This window comes from Myotis yumanensis, unplaced genomic scaffold, assembly GCF_028538775.1.
Source record: "Myotis yumanensis isolate MYYU_CA2020_CCGP unplaced genomic scaffold, mMyoYum1.0.hap1 SCAF_12, whole genome shotgun sequence".
Taxonomy (NCBI): Eukaryota; Metazoa; Chordata; class Mammalia; order Chiroptera; family Vespertilionidae; genus Myotis; species Myotis yumanensis.
Window position 1 is genome coordinate 55,764,332 of NW_027223763.1, and position 16,711 is coordinate 55,781,042.

General features: G+C 39.8%; 1 protein-coding gene across 7 annotated transcripts in view; it reads right to left on the minus strand.

The window, feature by feature from the left end:
* NFIB (nuclear factor I B) overlaps positions 1-16,711 on the minus strand; it is a 226,218-nt gene that overhangs the window by 83,782 nt on the left and 125,725 nt on the right. For all 7 annotated transcript variants that reach the window (XM_070431689.1, XM_070431690.1, XM_070431692.1 and 4 more), the window contains exon 3: positions 13,187-13,240. In XM_070431689.1, the coding sequence (XP_070287790.1) occupies positions 13,187-13,240 (54 nt within the window). The remainder of the gene's footprint in view (positions 1-13,186; positions 13,241-16,711) is intronic.

The window sequence follows — 16,711 nt, forward strand, 5'->3', positions numbered from 1 at the left end:
CGTGGCAGTGCATACCCATTAACACTCGGGCTGCTCACAGCCAAGGCCAAACTTTTCTCATTCTATCGCAAGGCAATGCACCTAGGTGGGTAGGGGGCAAGGAGAAAATAACAATGATGTCGTGGGATTACTTCTGACTTAAGGTTTGGACCCATGCAAAAAATGAGTTTTCACCTACAGTTGCCAATAACTAATTGAGGCCTTGGGCAAATCACTTAACCTCTTTGCTCTGTTTTCATAAGTAAAGTGGGGACATTGGGCCAGCAACATCTGAGTACTGACATCCTGTTTTCGTGAGTAATGTTTCTGAGAGTGTAAAGCAAAAAAAAAGATATTGGATTATAGTAGTAAACTACTCGTTTAAAAAATTCAGCTGTCTACTTAGGGGGAGAGATGTGTAAGCAGAGGTTTACGATACAAAACACCAATCATAACAGAGACAGAGCTGTCCAACCCTGCTTAGGGTGATCTGATAAGACGGAATGTAATAGTTTGGAGAGCAAGGATGAACAAGGTTTGAAGGGTGGATTTGGCAGTCCTGGCAAAGGAGACAGCATATCACTTGGAAGAAAGGAAAAGGAAGAAAACCGGGTATGTATAATTGGTGTCTGAGCAGCATTTCAAGACATGACAAAGTATCTATATATATAAAACCCTAGTACGCAAATAGACCGAACTGCGGAACAACCGAACAACCAAACAACCAGTCGCTATGATGTGCGCTGACAGCAGAGTGCACGTACGGAACATGGCAGGCGTCGACAGCAGGCGGCAGAGTGTGGAACATGGCAGGCATTGGCCGTGGTTGGATGGTGGAGCAGTTGAGCGGGAGCACCAGACCAAGGCAAGGCACCAGTTGCTGTCATCGGGGAGAGCCTCTGGTGGTTACTGAAAATTCTTCGCTCCCATGTGCCGCAATCCTACTGGGCACCTGCACCTGCTGCTGGCGCTGGCCCTGCTTGCACCCACTGCTGGTGCCAGAGGCACCACTCAGCGCTGTCAGTGGGTGCAAGTGGTGGCTGCCAGCCCAGATTGCCCCTCAGGGCTTATCCATCTCCCCTTGCTCCTGAGGGGCGATCGGAGCTGGCAGCTGACTCTCGCACCCACTGCTGGTGACGGCCCCACTCACACCCACAGCCGGCACTGGAGCTGCCACTCACTCCTGCTACCAGCACCAGTCCTGATCACTCAGTGCCGTCAGTGGGTGAGAGCAGCGGCTGCTGGCCCTGATCGGCCCTGAGGGCTTCTCCACCTCCCCCTGCTCCTGAGGGCAGCAGCCACCACTTGCACCTCCTGATGCCGCTGGCCCCAATCACTCCACACTGTCAGCAGGTGCGAGCAGGGCTGGCATCAGCGCATGGGAGTGGCAGTGGGGGAGCAGGGCTGCTGGCAGACAGGGGACCAGGGGCCGCAGCAGGAGGGGCTGGGCAAGGGCATGGAGGATGGGCAGAGACCTGCCCCTGTCCCCACCACAGCCTTGCAGCCCACAGTTCCTTTCAAGGTGTACGAATTCATGCACTGGGCCTCTAGTATGAGTATATAAGGAATGAGCACCCAGAGCTTTTAAGGAAATCAGATTTGTTTTTTTCTGAAGAGTACTCATTTATAGCATCTGAGAAATGAAGAGTGAGCAAAGAATAGAAACAATCTTAAGGTTTTTGCACAATTTCAGGCAAGAAATAAAGTGTCTAGAACCCAAATAAGGGTAATGAGACTGAGAAGTGGGAGCAGATTCTAAAGACCTTTAAAGGAGACGAGGAGTATGTGGAGGATGAGAAAGAGAGTTCTTTAGAAGGAACTCATGAGCTACTCTAACCAAGGGTAGCCCCCAGGGTAGATTCTGGTAGCCCCAAGATATCTTGCATAGAGAAAAACTGAAATGTGGTAGAAAAGAAAATGAGTAGAATTTTGGAAATGTTGGTGAGTTACAGCGTGAGTTTTCGTGGAACATATAGGGAAACATGCACAGTCAGTCACTGAGCACTTCGTCTGGACACAAAAGAGAGGTCTGTTCCAAAGGCACATATTTAAGAATCACAAGAAGTGATTGTAACTTCGTTTCAAATCTTATATTCAGGTCTTTCCTTTGGTCCATTTTGAATTAATTTTTGTCCATGGAGACAAACTATAATCTAGTTTTATTCTTTTGCACGTGGCTTTCCAATTTTCCCAGCACCATTTATTGAAGAGGCTTTCTTTTCTCCATTGTGTGTTTTGGTTCCTTTGTCAAAATTTATTTGCTCATATATATGTAGTTTTATTTCTGGGTGCTCAATTCTGTTTTATTGGTCTGTGTGGCTGTTTTTCTGCCAATACCATACTGTTTTGATTATCGTAGCTCTGTAGTATAATTTGAAGTCAGATAGTGTGATCCTCCAGCTTCATTCCTTTTTTCTCAGGATTGCTTTGGCTATTCAGGATCTAAACTTATGGGCCTTGGTCACAGAGAATATTTTGTGAATTTGACCCCAAAGGCAAGAGAAGTAAAGGCAAAAATAAATGAGTTGAACTGTATCAAACTAAAAAGCTTCTGCACTGCAAAAGAAACTGACAACAAAACAAAAAGGCAACCAACCGAATGGGAGATGGTATTTGCAAAAAACATCTCCAACCAGGAGTTAATGTCCAAAATACATAAAGAACTCATACAACCCAACACAAAGCAAACAAACAATCCAATTAAAAAGTGGGCAGAGGACCTGAGCACACTTCTCCTAAGAAAACATACAAAGGACCAACGAATATATGAAAAGATGCTGGACTTCACTAGCTATTAGGGAAATGCAAATCAAAACTACACTGAACTACCACCTCATACCTGCTAGACTGGCTATTACCAACAAGACAGGTAATAACAAATGCTGGAAAAGTTAGAGAAAAAGGAACCCTCATTCACTGTTGGTGGGAATATAAACTGGTACAGTCACTATGGATAACAGTATGGCAATTTCTCAAAAAGTTAAGAATAGAGTTACCATATGGCCCAGCAATCCCTCTTCTGGGTATCTACCCCCCCCCCCCAAATTAAAAACATTTATTCACAAGGATATATGTGCCCCTATGTTCATTGCAGCATAATTCATGGTGGCCAAGACATGGAGACAACCCAAGTGCCCTTTAATAGATGACTGGATAAAAAAGATATGGTACATATATACTACTCAACCATAGGAAAAAGATGAAATATTTCCATTGCAACATATGGATAAACCTTGAGAATATTATGCTAAGTGAAATAAGTCAGTCATAAAAAAAACTAAGAACCACCCAAAACTGGTTTGGCACAATGGATAGAGCGTTGGCCTGCAGACTCAAGGGTCCCAGGTTCGATTCCGGTCAAGGGCATGTACCTTGGTTGCGGGCACCTACCCAGTAGGGAGTGTGCAGGAGGCAGCTGATCGATGTTTCTCTCTCATCGATGTTTCTAACTCTCTATCCCTCTCCCTTCCTCTCTGTTAAAAAAAAACAAACCAATAATATATATATATTTTTAAAAAACTAAGAACCATATGACTTCACTCATATGAGGGATGATATATAACTGAAACTCAGACACAGACAACAGTATGGTGGTTGACAGAAGGAAGAGGGAGGGAGCTAGGGAAGGGTAAAGGGGGGCAACTATATGGTGATGGAAGATGATTTGACTTTGGGTGGTGGGCACATAATGCAATATGCAGAACAATGTATCATGCAAATGTACACTTGAAACCTATATGATCTTATTAACCAATGTAACCAAAATCAACTTAATAAAAATAAGAGTCATGAGGGGGGAAAACCCATAAAGGTTCCTGGATTATCAGAAAGGGGCCCTGTTTTCAAAAGTATAGGCAGCAAAAGAAAAACTAAACAGGTGGGACTATATTGAACTAACAAGTACCTGCACAGCAAAGGAAACAATCAACAGGCAACCTATGCGAGGGGAGACAATGGCTGCACACTGTACATCTAACATGGGGTTAATCTCCTACAAGAAACTCCTACAAATTAACAGCAAATGATCAAAAAAAATAAGTAATAACCTGACTTAAAATGGGTGAAGGACTCAGATTTTCTCCAAAGAAGATATACCAATGGCCAGAAGGCATATTTTAAAAGGCTCAATGTGACTGATCATCATCTCATTGGCTATTACACATCAAGATAAAAGGCATTAGATTAAAATCACAAGTGAGATCATCCTCACTTCTGTCAGGATGACTATGATCAAAAAACAAAGACAATCAGCGTTGTGGAAGATGTGGAGAAACTGGATTCCTCGCACCCTGTTGGTGTGAACGCAAAGTGGTGTCACCACTATGGAAAAGAGTATACAAGTTCCTTGAAAAAAAAACTGAAAATAGAACTACCATGTGATCTAGCAATTCCACTTCTAGATATTTATCCAAAAGAGTTGAAATCAGGATCTCGAAGAGATATCTGAATTCCCATGTTCACTGCAGCACTATTCATAATAGCCAAGATGTGGAAACAAACTAAATACCCACCAACAGATGAATGGGTGAAGAACAGGTGGTGGTATATACATATAGTAGAATACTATTTCACCTTTATAAAAAAAGGAAAGGTTGCAAGATGCAGCCACATGGATAAGCCTTAAGGATATTGTGCTAAGTGAAATAAACCAGTCATAGAAAGACAAATACTGCATGATTCCACTAAAATTAGGTATCTAAAATAGTCAGTATCATAGAATCAGAAAGTGAAATGTTGGCCACCAGGGGAATTAGTAATCGGCATGCATAAATTTTCAATTGTTCAAGATTGATAGCTCTAGAGATCTGCTGTACAGCCTTGTAACTATAGTCAGCAATAATGCATTATATACTTTAAAATTTGTTAACAGGGTAGATCTCATGTTAAGTGTTCTTACCACAATAAAATAACATTCTTTTTAATGTAAGGAAGGATTTTTAAGTAAAGCATGGTCAATAAAATCAAATTAATGCTCAAGAATATGGAAGCAGGAATAGAATGCAAAGGAACTACTGGACTCCAATGGCAAAACGTTATAAATGTAATGAGAATAATTTCAGTGAGGACAGAAGCCCAGTTGCAGAAGAAGTCAAGAAAATATTTTAGAGTCTTTCATGTCATGTCATGGGGGAAAAAAGAGAGGGAGAGAGAAAGAAAGATGGGACATTTGAATGAAGGGAGTTATCTGAATGAGGGACAAAGGTGCATTTTTTAAAAGTAAGAAATAAGTTGCTAGGATGAAGTAAATAGAATAAGGAAGAAGTATGTAGAGGGCCAAGAAAAGGAAGGGCCAGAGAAAAATTTCAATGGAGACAGAAAAGTTGGTGGCTTCAGAAAGTAGTAACACCAGGAAAAGGCAAGTGGGAAAATATTTATACAATGTTAATACAAGGGACCCAGAGATAAAGTTTGCCAGGGGAAAAGCAATCTGAAATAATACATTTGTACTATTGCTCATATCACTATTAAAAACTGTAACAAACTTTCATTCTACATTTCCTCAGATGTCAAAAGGCTTAGAACACAACTGAGGATCTAAAAATTATAATTCTACTTCACCATGAGACTTGAGGACATCTGCTCCTTTTGCTTCTTTTATATAATCTCCAACCTAATCTAATGCCTTTTATCTTGATGTGTAACATTGTTTATGCCATTTTATGTCTTTATGGGATGGCAGTGTAAAAATCTAATGTACTTCTATTTGGTTCCACATCTAATGGTACTTCCTGCAGGAAGTCTTCTGGATCAACCCAGCTGGAAGGGAAAGGAGTATCAAAAGCCCTCACTTTCCTGCTACTCACCAGGTATGCTCTTCTGTCTGATGCTTACAACTGGCCTGGATATAGCTGACTGTGCTCAATTCCAAGGAACTTGTCTGATTTACTCATGTGCTCCATGGCCCTCATGGTTGTGGTAAAACATGGAGCCTTCACTGGGGGTCTAATTCCAAAGTTCATATATTTCCCACTCCATCATGCTTTCTACAATGGCTGGAAATAGTATTTCACAAATTTGAACTCTCATGACACTGGAGTTGTAGCACTAAATAATATATATATACTAGAGGCCCAGTGCACAAAATGTATGCATGGGTAGGGTCCCTAGGCCTGGCCAGCGATCAGGGCCGATCTGTGGGGCTACCAGTGGGGCAATTGGGTGCCCCCGCTGGCACCCACCTTGGCTGGCCTGGGGCCTGGAGGCTGGGGGAAGCTCCTTGAGCGTCTGCCCCCTGGTGGTCAGTGCACATCATAGTGACTGGTCGTTCCACTGTTTGGTTGATTTGCATATTAGGCTTTTATTATATAGGATACACACACACACACACACACACACACAGGGTGGGGCAAACATAGGTTTACATTTGCATGTGAGTTTATTCTTGTATTATTATTCATTAATTATTGTATTATTCTCCATACAAACCATGGTAAACCTACGTTTGCCACACCCTGTGAGTATGAAATATACACTGTATATATTTATGAACAGAAAAGTTTGGGGACAGCAAAGCTCATGGGCAATTCATGTTTTTATCTTCTGTGGCACCTAGAATAATGCCATGCACACAATAGATGCTCATTAAATATCTGTTAGTTGAAAAATTCACCTAAGGACAGCTCTTGCTAGATGGTTTATTATTCTTGGTGTGGAGTGGTGTATATTCCCAACTCCCCAAGAGCAAATGACAGTCTCTACTCCTTATTTTGAGCTCAGGCAACAGAAGTTGCCCAATATACTGTCTCCTGGAGTGTGATTTAACTCTGAATTCAGCAACCAGCGGACACTCAGTTAATATTATTTTACTGGGAAGATGTGCGAAAATCTTTCTTTCATAACCGTATAGGATATTACTAAATTATCTTTTTCCCCAAAATTAAATATTACAGGTAATTAGGCTGGAATCATTGTAGAGGCTGGGCATGGTGCCAACTGCTCTGTAGATTAACCTTTAGGGGTGAGTTGGATACAAGTACCCATAATGTTGCCTGTACAACTAAGCAGCTAAGGGCTATGTATCCTTTGAGCTTTTTAACAGTAATTGGTGAAGAAGGCACTTTCCTCATCCTCTCTTCCTTTATTCTGAATTCTATCATAAATTTGAACATTGAGGAACTTTACTGAATGTGCTGTATTAAAAAAAAACCACAAACAAAAAACAAAACAAACAAACAAACAAAAAAACCCTCAGATGATAAAGAGGAAAAATGTTCCTGAAACAAAATCTGTTAGGGGAAAAAAGTCCTTTGATTTTAGCACTGACTTGCACAGACCGCATTCTCAAATTACTTAAAAGCTTTACCTACAACTTCAGGTCTTACCACAGTTCACCAATCCTTTTAGTGTCTTTCCATTTACACTGTTATGAATAGAAAGCCTGTTCATACTCTGTTGCGTACTGTTTAGTGCCAACGTTTAAAATTACTTCTAAGTATCATGAAAGTGAATTTTCCCCCATGGAAAACATTTTGATTCTCCTGGTAGATACAATAATTGAGGATATGAGAAGGAGTGGGTATAAACTTATTAATTGAGGAGTAAACAGTCTATGGTTTTAAAAAATAAAGTAAATTTTCTCTTTTCTTTGACTCTGAACACCATCTCTGAAGATAAAACATGCTCTATGAGCCCTGGCTGGGTAGCTCAGTTGGTTAAATTGTTGTTTGGTACACCAAAGTCGCAGGATCAATCCCCAGTCAGGGTACATACAAGTATAACCAATGAATGCATAAGTAAGTGAAACGACAAATCAATGTTTCTCTCTCTCTCTCTGACACACACACACACAAGTAAAATAAACAAAAAAACATGCTCTATGAGATCTTCAAGGGCTATGCAAATATATCCACCTTCATATACAAATACAAAAATGTTTTATTATTTTTGTAACTAGTAGAAAGTATTGTTTGTCCCAAACTCCAAGTTTTGGGGGAAAAGTGAAGATTTAAGTAAACATGGGTCCTAGTGATCCCAACAGATAACAACTAAAAATGCAGATGCTGGACTCATTTTCTTGATAATTATTTGGTTGTGTTCATTAGTTTCATGACAACCCTCTGTTGGTTTCATTCTCAGTATCTATATAATAGGGTTGGGGAGAGATCAACCTCAGAATTTTTATAATTTAAATATTTCTTTTTTTAATCCTCATCTGAGAATATTTCCCCATTGATGTTTAGACCGAGTGGAAGGGAGAGGGAGAGACAGAGAAAGAGAAACATCGATGTAAAAGAGACACATCGATTTGTTGCCTCCTGTATACACCCTGACCAGGGCCGAGGATCGAGTCAGCAACCAAGGTGCATGCCCTTGACCAGAATCTAACCCAGGACCCTTCAGACCACAGGGCAACGTTCTACCATTGAGCCAAACTGGCTAGGGCTAAAGATCTCTTTATTGCAAGGCAAGCATATTGCTATGGTTAACAGATACTCCTTGTTTAGTTTATTCAATTAATTATATTTGGTTCCATCTTTGTTCCAGAGAGAATATAGGTGGCTTACACTAAATACATGGTCCTAATTGCTCCCAGAGGTTTTGCCAGGCTACATGCAAAAGTCAACAAAACAGCACAAGCACCCTATAAAATGTGCAAAAAAAAAAGTAGAATAAGTTCATGTCATTCCAAGTAAGAAAGCTCTGGTTAACGGCACTTGGAATACTTAGTAAGATTAAATGATAAAATTTGCAAAAATTGCCCTGGGATTCAAAGTTTCTTTGTTATATTTGCTGCCATGTGAGAGCACATCACAAAAGTACAGCCTTCCCAGCCCTAACTGGTTTGGCTCAGTGGATACAGCTTCGGCCTGCGGACTGAAGGGTCCTGGGTTTGATTCCAGTCAAGGGCACATGCTGGGTTGCAGGCTCAATCCCCACTAGGGGGCGTGCAGGAGGCAGCTGATCAATGATTCTTATCATTGATGTTTCTATTTCTAAAATAAGGTTTCAGCTTTAAAATGACTTAGAAGCATAATCTAACTTCTAGATGGCCTTGTTCTCCTTTGATATTAAGCATTCTAGCATTAGGCAAATCACCGAGATTGGGAAATCGAACAAGATCATAGCCAAGGAATGTAGAGACAGAAAAGAATAGAGTAAGACAAAGCTAATTTTAAAAGATTATAGTCTAATCACACATTTCCTAAAAGTGGCAGGGGAGTTTTTATTTAGTAGAAATAAAATTATATCTGAATCTAAGTCCATAAATGAATGATTTACCATCAGTTGGTCCACAACAGTTGTTTTCTAATATTGAGAGAGGGCTCTTATAGTTCTGTTGCTTACAACGGATTAATTTGATATTTAAAACTAAGTACACATAAATATATAACTTCTGAGTCTATCATAAACAAGAGAAATGTACATCATAAAAAATGAAGTGTCCCTAAGGCTTTTTGAACGATTTTTTAAATATATGTTATTGATTTTTTACAGAGAGACAGGGAGAGGGACAGAGAGTTAGAAACATTGATGAGAGAGAAACATCAATTCAGCTGCTTCCTGCACACTCCCCGCTGGGGATGTGCCCGCAACCAAGGTATGTGCCCTTGACCGGAATCGAACCTGGGACCCTTCAATCCACAGGCTGACGCTCTATCCACTGAGCCAAACCAGTCAGGGCAAGGCTTTTTGACCAAAAGAACAACGTCATGTCCTTGAACATCATCAAACCTTTAGAGCACCTTAGCCCCGAAAAGATTATGGGGCCCATTCCCACCATGTCACAAAGAATAAAAACAAAATATTAAGTCACAAATAGCATAAGGAAATACCATAAGAACTATTTAAATGTGTTTTAAAATAACAAAACTACGCAAGTGCTTTTAAAAATAACAAGTATCAAATATCCCTCCTCTCCAAAACACGTTGCTTTTGTTCACCTGTGTTTAGTTTGCTCACTGAGTACTAACCCCAATCAAGAAAGACAAGTTAAAAACTAAAAGGCCTATCTGTAGATGGCCATAGTGCAATTTGGAGAACTTTAGGGTCACCCTCCAGAAGTTCAGAGGAATCAGCAAGAAAGTGGCCTCCTCAGCGTCAGACAGTCAGGCCTGATGCTGGAGAGAAGCCACGCCTACCGGGGGGGGGGGGCGGGGGGGGGGTTGTGGAGAGACACATGTGCATCTGCTCTGATAGGATAACTGGATGGGATTCCACCCTCATGTCAACAGTGGGGAAAAGATGTCAAAGAGCCTTTAGCCCTAAAAGGGCTTGCATTGTTGCCATCTCTTTCCCAACCTGTTAGGAAATGAACACAGGAGTAGATGGTAGCAACTACCATGGCTTGCACATCTCCCAGTGGAAAACTACCAGCGATAAGAAAGCGTTCACCATCAAGGTGATCTTTCCCAAAAGTTTAACTCCTCTTTGTTATAACAATACAAGCAGCAAAGTGATTTGATTGTTTCATTGCTTGTGGTAGTAGGTTTTGATTTTTCCCATAAATGGATTGTGCCTTCTCCAGATATTGAAACCCCACTTGGAGATTTCACATTTCAGCCAAGGCCAGAATACAGAGATGAAAAGGGCCTCCCAAAGATGAATTACACTCTAAAATACCAAACATGCTTGCACTTATGAAAAGAGCTTTTAATAATAAGTATAATTTATCTCAACTGACTGTAATACAAAAACCGTAGTAAGCTCTGATTTTTCACATTTCAAATTAGAAACTAGTCCATGTTCCTAACAGCTTGATTTATTTCAAGGCATTACAGAACAAATTCTTAATCTCATCAAACAGAATTCCTTAATAATCTCTACGGTTCATCCCATAATATAATGATATACGCAAAGCATGTTAAAATGATGGAATGTTTCTGAATCATCAAAGAATATTCTAATTATATTCCATTTAATTTTGGTATTATGTATGTTTTACTATATTCTAACTCTGAAGAACTGGTCATTGATGTATAATGTATGTATATACAATATTCAACAACCTAGTTTTAGGACGTAGTTCTCAAAAAGGCTCAATTTCCAAGAAAAATTTAAAAGGAAAAAAATTAGGTTTGATTGTTTCTGTTTGCCATATTATATGCAAACAGATAAATTAAGAGATGCTACACTGAATGCAGCAAGAAAAAGACGTGACAAAACTTCTGGACAAATATTGAAAAATTGAATTCTGACATTACGTAACTATTCAAAGTTTCGTTCAGCTCAAGGGAAGAATATTCTTAAGTGAGCATAATTCTTTCTGTACGTGTTCAGAAATGCATTTCAAACAATAACAGCTTATTAATTTCAAATCAAGCTGTCATTCTAAGGCACAGAACATATCCTTTATTTAGTCTGACTTAAAATACTTATCAACTCTTTTTCTATTAGAGGGTTCTTCCTCTCCCATTCTTTATAAAGTGAATGAGGAAGCTTTTAAAACATGTTTGGGTACAATTCACTCTTGGCTATCTTCCTATGCAGAGGAAACATCAGTCAATTAAAAAGAAGAAATTTTAAAGATTACAAGCTAATGAAATTTCCTCAACTTCAGAAAATTTCTGAAAAAAATTCATTACATTGTATAAATAATTTATCATTGTAATCAATGTATAATTTATAAACTTATAAAGAGTTTTTCTTTTGGGGGATTCTAATTATCCAGACATAAAAAATAAAAGAATAAATTCACTGAAATTTACATTTAAAATTGTTTGGTCTTTTTAATGTTTTGTTATCAATTTGTAATAATATTAAAATGTTTTGATGAAAGTAATGAAAAATCAACTTAGTATACATTTTCAAATCTACATTTAAGTAGAACTTTTTATCTTTAAAGTATATATTATTTTTGTCAAACAATACGATTCTGTACAACACAGAGTAAATATGTAGTTGTAAAAAAATAATTTTTCTAATATAAAAATATGGTCAAGACTCAGAAAGAAATAATCTGTTTGACTTTGCATTTTTATTTGGATATTTACTTGATGTATCTTTCCAACACCATTTAAAGCAAGGCTGGTCTGACATTGTTTCTGTAGTTCTGGGCTTCTTCAGGTATTTCCACCTCATATTAGCAAAGCATGGTGACAAGGAAGATCAAACAATTAAGGACTGAAAACTAAGTCTACCTGAGGAAACTTTTATTATTACTTTTATTAAATTTTTTGGTTTGTTTTCCATGTAAATACAGGTGCAATTATTTGGGGAGGTAGATGGCATCTGTGTTTTTTGTTTGGATGTTTTGTTTGTTTTGGTGTTTGTTTTTGTTAGCTTTATTCTTAGAGCATTCCTTTGCCAAAGTTACAGATATACTTTTTTAAAAAATATATTTTATTGATTTTTTACAGAGAGGAAGGGAGAGAGATAGAGAGTCAGAAACATCGATGAAAGAGAAACATCGATCAGCTGCCTCCTGCACATCTCCCACTGGGGATGTGCCCGCAACCCAGGTACATGCCCTTGACCGGAATCGAACCCGGGACCTTTCAGTCCGCAGGCTGACGCTCTATCCACTGAGCCAAACCGGTTTCGGCAAGATATAATTAAAATCTTTACGACGCTGAAATATTAGAAGTTCTCCTTTGCACTGGATTTACCTCATGTGAAAAGACACCCCTCCTAAATCAATACCAAAAGTCTGTATGTTCAGATTTAGGAGCAACAAAAATGAAGACAGCCAACTTACAAAAGCCCATTTTCAGATTTGGAACAACTTCTGAAAATAAAGGGGATACTTGGCATACATTACACTAAACGAAAAGTCCAACTCTCATTATTTCCTGATTCTGGGAATCCAATAAAAACCTTATGGAATAAAAACTCGTTTGCAAAAATCCATCACTGACAACATAACCAACCACCACTACCACCCTCTATAGTTAAGAGTATGGAAAATTTTACTTTTTCTTGTGCGTTTTATAAGAAAGATGTAAACGGGATTTGGGTTTTGTTTTTGTTTTTGGCTTTTCAAACAGCAATGACTTTTAGCACCTGAAAGATACACAACTAAAATACACGCATATTCATTTTCAAAGAAACACCAACAAAAATGAAAACGTTGGCGATTACGTAAATGCTGATGACGCCAATATAGAAGCATGTGCCGCCGTGAAGGGCCTGAGCAGAATCACATCTTGTCCTGATCATACCTGCCCGCCAGAACAAAATAGGCAGCTGACCAATTATGGGCTGTTTATCTGCACAGTGGTACCTTTGTTCTGCAACGTCAGATTGCAAACGTCCTGGAACACATATTTACCTGGAGGATTCTTGGCAGGATCGTTGTGGCTTGGACTTCCTGATTGTCCAGAATCTGTAACGAAATCACAGAAAATGTTTTATTTTTAATTTGTTTTCAAAGAATTTCACAATCCTCAGAAGGGCTTCAAAAATGTTTTTTAAGGTAGAACAATGAAGTTGAGTGTTTAGATAAAGTCTACTTTCCCAAGCCTTCCAGCAGCAACATTTTATTTATCAAATTAGATGAATGCCTATACATATTTCTGGGTGGGAGCGGGAGGGATTATAACTCTGTAAGAGTATTTGAGTAGAGCAAGACTTTTTTTTTTAAACAAAAGGTCTGGCAATAAAGGTGGTTTGAAGGTTGGGCCTGTCAGTAGCAACATGAAGTACCCCAGATAAATCCTCTAAAAATGCAATCTGAGTGTAATTAAACATACTTTTAAAAAACCTGAAGAGGTTTTATTCAATGATTAAAATACGCAGAAATGAGAGTCCGTTTTTCCAGGATTTCGTGTGCGTACACATGTGTCTGCTCCAATAATCGCCCAACCTACTGGACCCAGGCCCAGATTTGTCTGCATCCCATAATAGCAATCGATTTGCAAACACCAAGAAAAGCACAAATTACTAGGTAGATACCAACAGGGCTTGGTGGAGAGCAAATTGTTGGATCAATTTAATTTCCATCTGTGATAGATGGAGGGCCTGCAGATAAGGAGGGAGAGATCGATGCTGTGGATCTGAATTTCCTGCACCACTTTATTCCTCACCGACGCTACAGAAAGGAACGTGAAGGCTACACTACTGTCAGGCAACATGCCCTTCCTGACGAATCCGACCCTGTGGTGTTTTGTTCACTCCTCTTTCCTCCTTGTCCCTTCTGCCTTTATCTGCGTCATTTGCCCCATATGATTATACACTTACTTGCACGTCCCTTTGTAATATTCTTTGATTGGTTCTAGTATTTAAGCTTTGTCTCCCCAACTAAATGGCATGCCCCTAAACAGAGACTTTTGTGTCTTTTGTGTCTTCCTCAGTGTGCTGCTCATGGCGGTGAATACACTAGGCTTTCAGAAACTGCTGGAGTCATGGGGTGGCTCAGGTTCAGCAGCCTCCTCTGCTTGCCTAGAAAAGGCAATTTTGAACTTGATGGTAAATTTCAACAAAATCTGATAGGTGGGCACAGACATGTCTGTCTTTTCCCTGTGACCCTGTCACTGCACCTAAGCCAAGACGGGGATCCAGTGTCATTTAAGCAGAAGAACCTTGTGCCAGTTTTTTTCAGTGGGGTTATTCTGCTCTTTCCCTTAAGAGATTAACATACTGCAACTGCTGTTTCTACTATTCAATGCAAGGACATCCCGTTAGTTTCTTTCTGTAGAAAACTTGGTTATTTATTTCTGCCCTTTGCCTCGGGCCTGCTAACTAGATTTAATGCTGAGATCAGATTTTTACCCCTTCATTCCACTTCCTTGTCAGTTTCTTTTTGCTCCAGAACAGTTTTCATGTAATCGTGGTAAACATATTTAGTGATCCCCACATTATCCTCAATTTATCCTGAGTTCTCAAAATGGAAGTAAAAAAACTGGTAAGGATGACTCCTGCAAGTCACATCCTGACTAGGGTTGCCCCTCTAAAAAGCTCGTCCCTCATCTCCAAATTATTCTATTACATCTTCTGAAATTGAGGAGCGATTCAGTGATTTATAATTTGGGAGATCCATCTTTCTCTCTTTACATTCCTGTAAAAGATGGTACAACATTGGCCACTTTCCAGGCATGGAGCGTGATAGTTACATAAAAATGATAAATCATATCATTGTGCTACAACCTCAGCTATTTCTGCCTTGAGCCCCTCTGACAAATGACCCTCTGTATTGACACTACATTACAGTTTAATTTCTCAAGCGACTCCAACATTCTGAGGAGTTCCTATGTGCGCAGATTAGCACACCCACTGACCAGAGCCTCCCCCCACGTGTTCTCTTCCCTTCTAACGCTGCCTCACATTTATGGAGGTCTAGGCATGCACCCCTCAAGGTGGCTCATGCCACCTTCATGATGACACACCGTGTGGCAGGTTAAGGTTGTCATCAGAGAACAGGAGTTGTAGACTCTACATGAAGCTTAGCATGTTTAATTAAGTCAACTTCAAAATGGCATCGCGAAACGCTTTCCCAATGTCTGGTTGCTAAAAGCTGGACCAGTAAAGAATGACGGTCTCTCCCATTCCTAAGAAAGCATTCCTTTAGAACACGGCACCCCCTGTGACCACAACATCCCACTTGGGAAATCCTGTTCTTTTCTACTACAAATTACCCTTTTCCTCCATTTCCAACAAATGCAGACCAACCTCTTCAACTGAAAAAATGTAATTACTAAAAAAAACCCACAAGCAGTTGAGGGAAATCTGAAATAGACCCTAAATTTGAGTCATATACTAGCTTTTAATAAGAATTCCACTTACTAAAATGATCTGGCATTTACTGGCACACAACGGCAGCTTTCCCCTCATACTCCAGAGCCTGTGCCGTCCCAGGAGGGAAAATGGCACATACTGGCTCTCCAAGCGTGGAGGAGGGCCCCTCGGGGAGAGGGCTAGGAAACAGGTACTTTTCAGCCTGTAAATGCTAACACTATTATCTACTCTTAACTCTTATGTCACCTTATATCGGTCACTCAATTCCAACTGCTGGAAAAGGAAGCAAGCAGGGAGTCGCACTTGGCAGAAAAACCAAAAATGAACTGTTACTGTGGTTATCTTCAGAGAAGCAATTACTCAGACCACATCCAAAACCCTTCCAGTTCACTACCCAGGTCAAATTACTCTATAGCCAAAGGTTTCATTTAACCACTTCCATCATGTGCTCAAGTCGTGTGTGTGTGTGTGTGTGTGTGTGTGTGTGTGTGCTTAATGTGTCATAGCTCTGCCCCTCACTAGTGTGATCCTGTGCAAAATTACTTAACTCTTAGAGCCTTGGGGTCTTGATCTTTAAAACTGTAATACTATCTCTGTCATAGAATCATTGCCAAGATTTTATTACATAAGGCATCAAGCACTTGTTAGACACATTCTGCACCATCAATAAATGAAAGATAATATTAAACATAGAGGCCAAGTTAAAAAAATGATTCATAGTTTGAATGGACCAACTTTCAGGAAGAGAAGGAGAAAAAGGACGTGACAAAATCCTGTCCATCCCAGGACACGCATCTAAAATTGTCTGTGGTTAAGCAACTGAACATAGACCCAGTGTGTGCCCTTCGGAGAAGTCCCTCTGTCCCCAAAACAGACAAGTCATATTGCTGTTGACAGGATCTCAGGAGCTATCATGCTCCAAAAGCAGTAGATATCAGCCATCTGATAAAATTGCCTTCCATAAGGCTTAAATATTTGAGGAAGAAGGCTGGTAAGGGTGGGGTTGTGAGTCGCCCAGAACACTGGATCTTCAGTCTAGAAAGGAGATTTTGATTCAGTAGAAAAATAAGGGAGGAGAATGGGCCTTGAAGGCAGCAGACCTAAACCAGTCCTCCGTCATTCC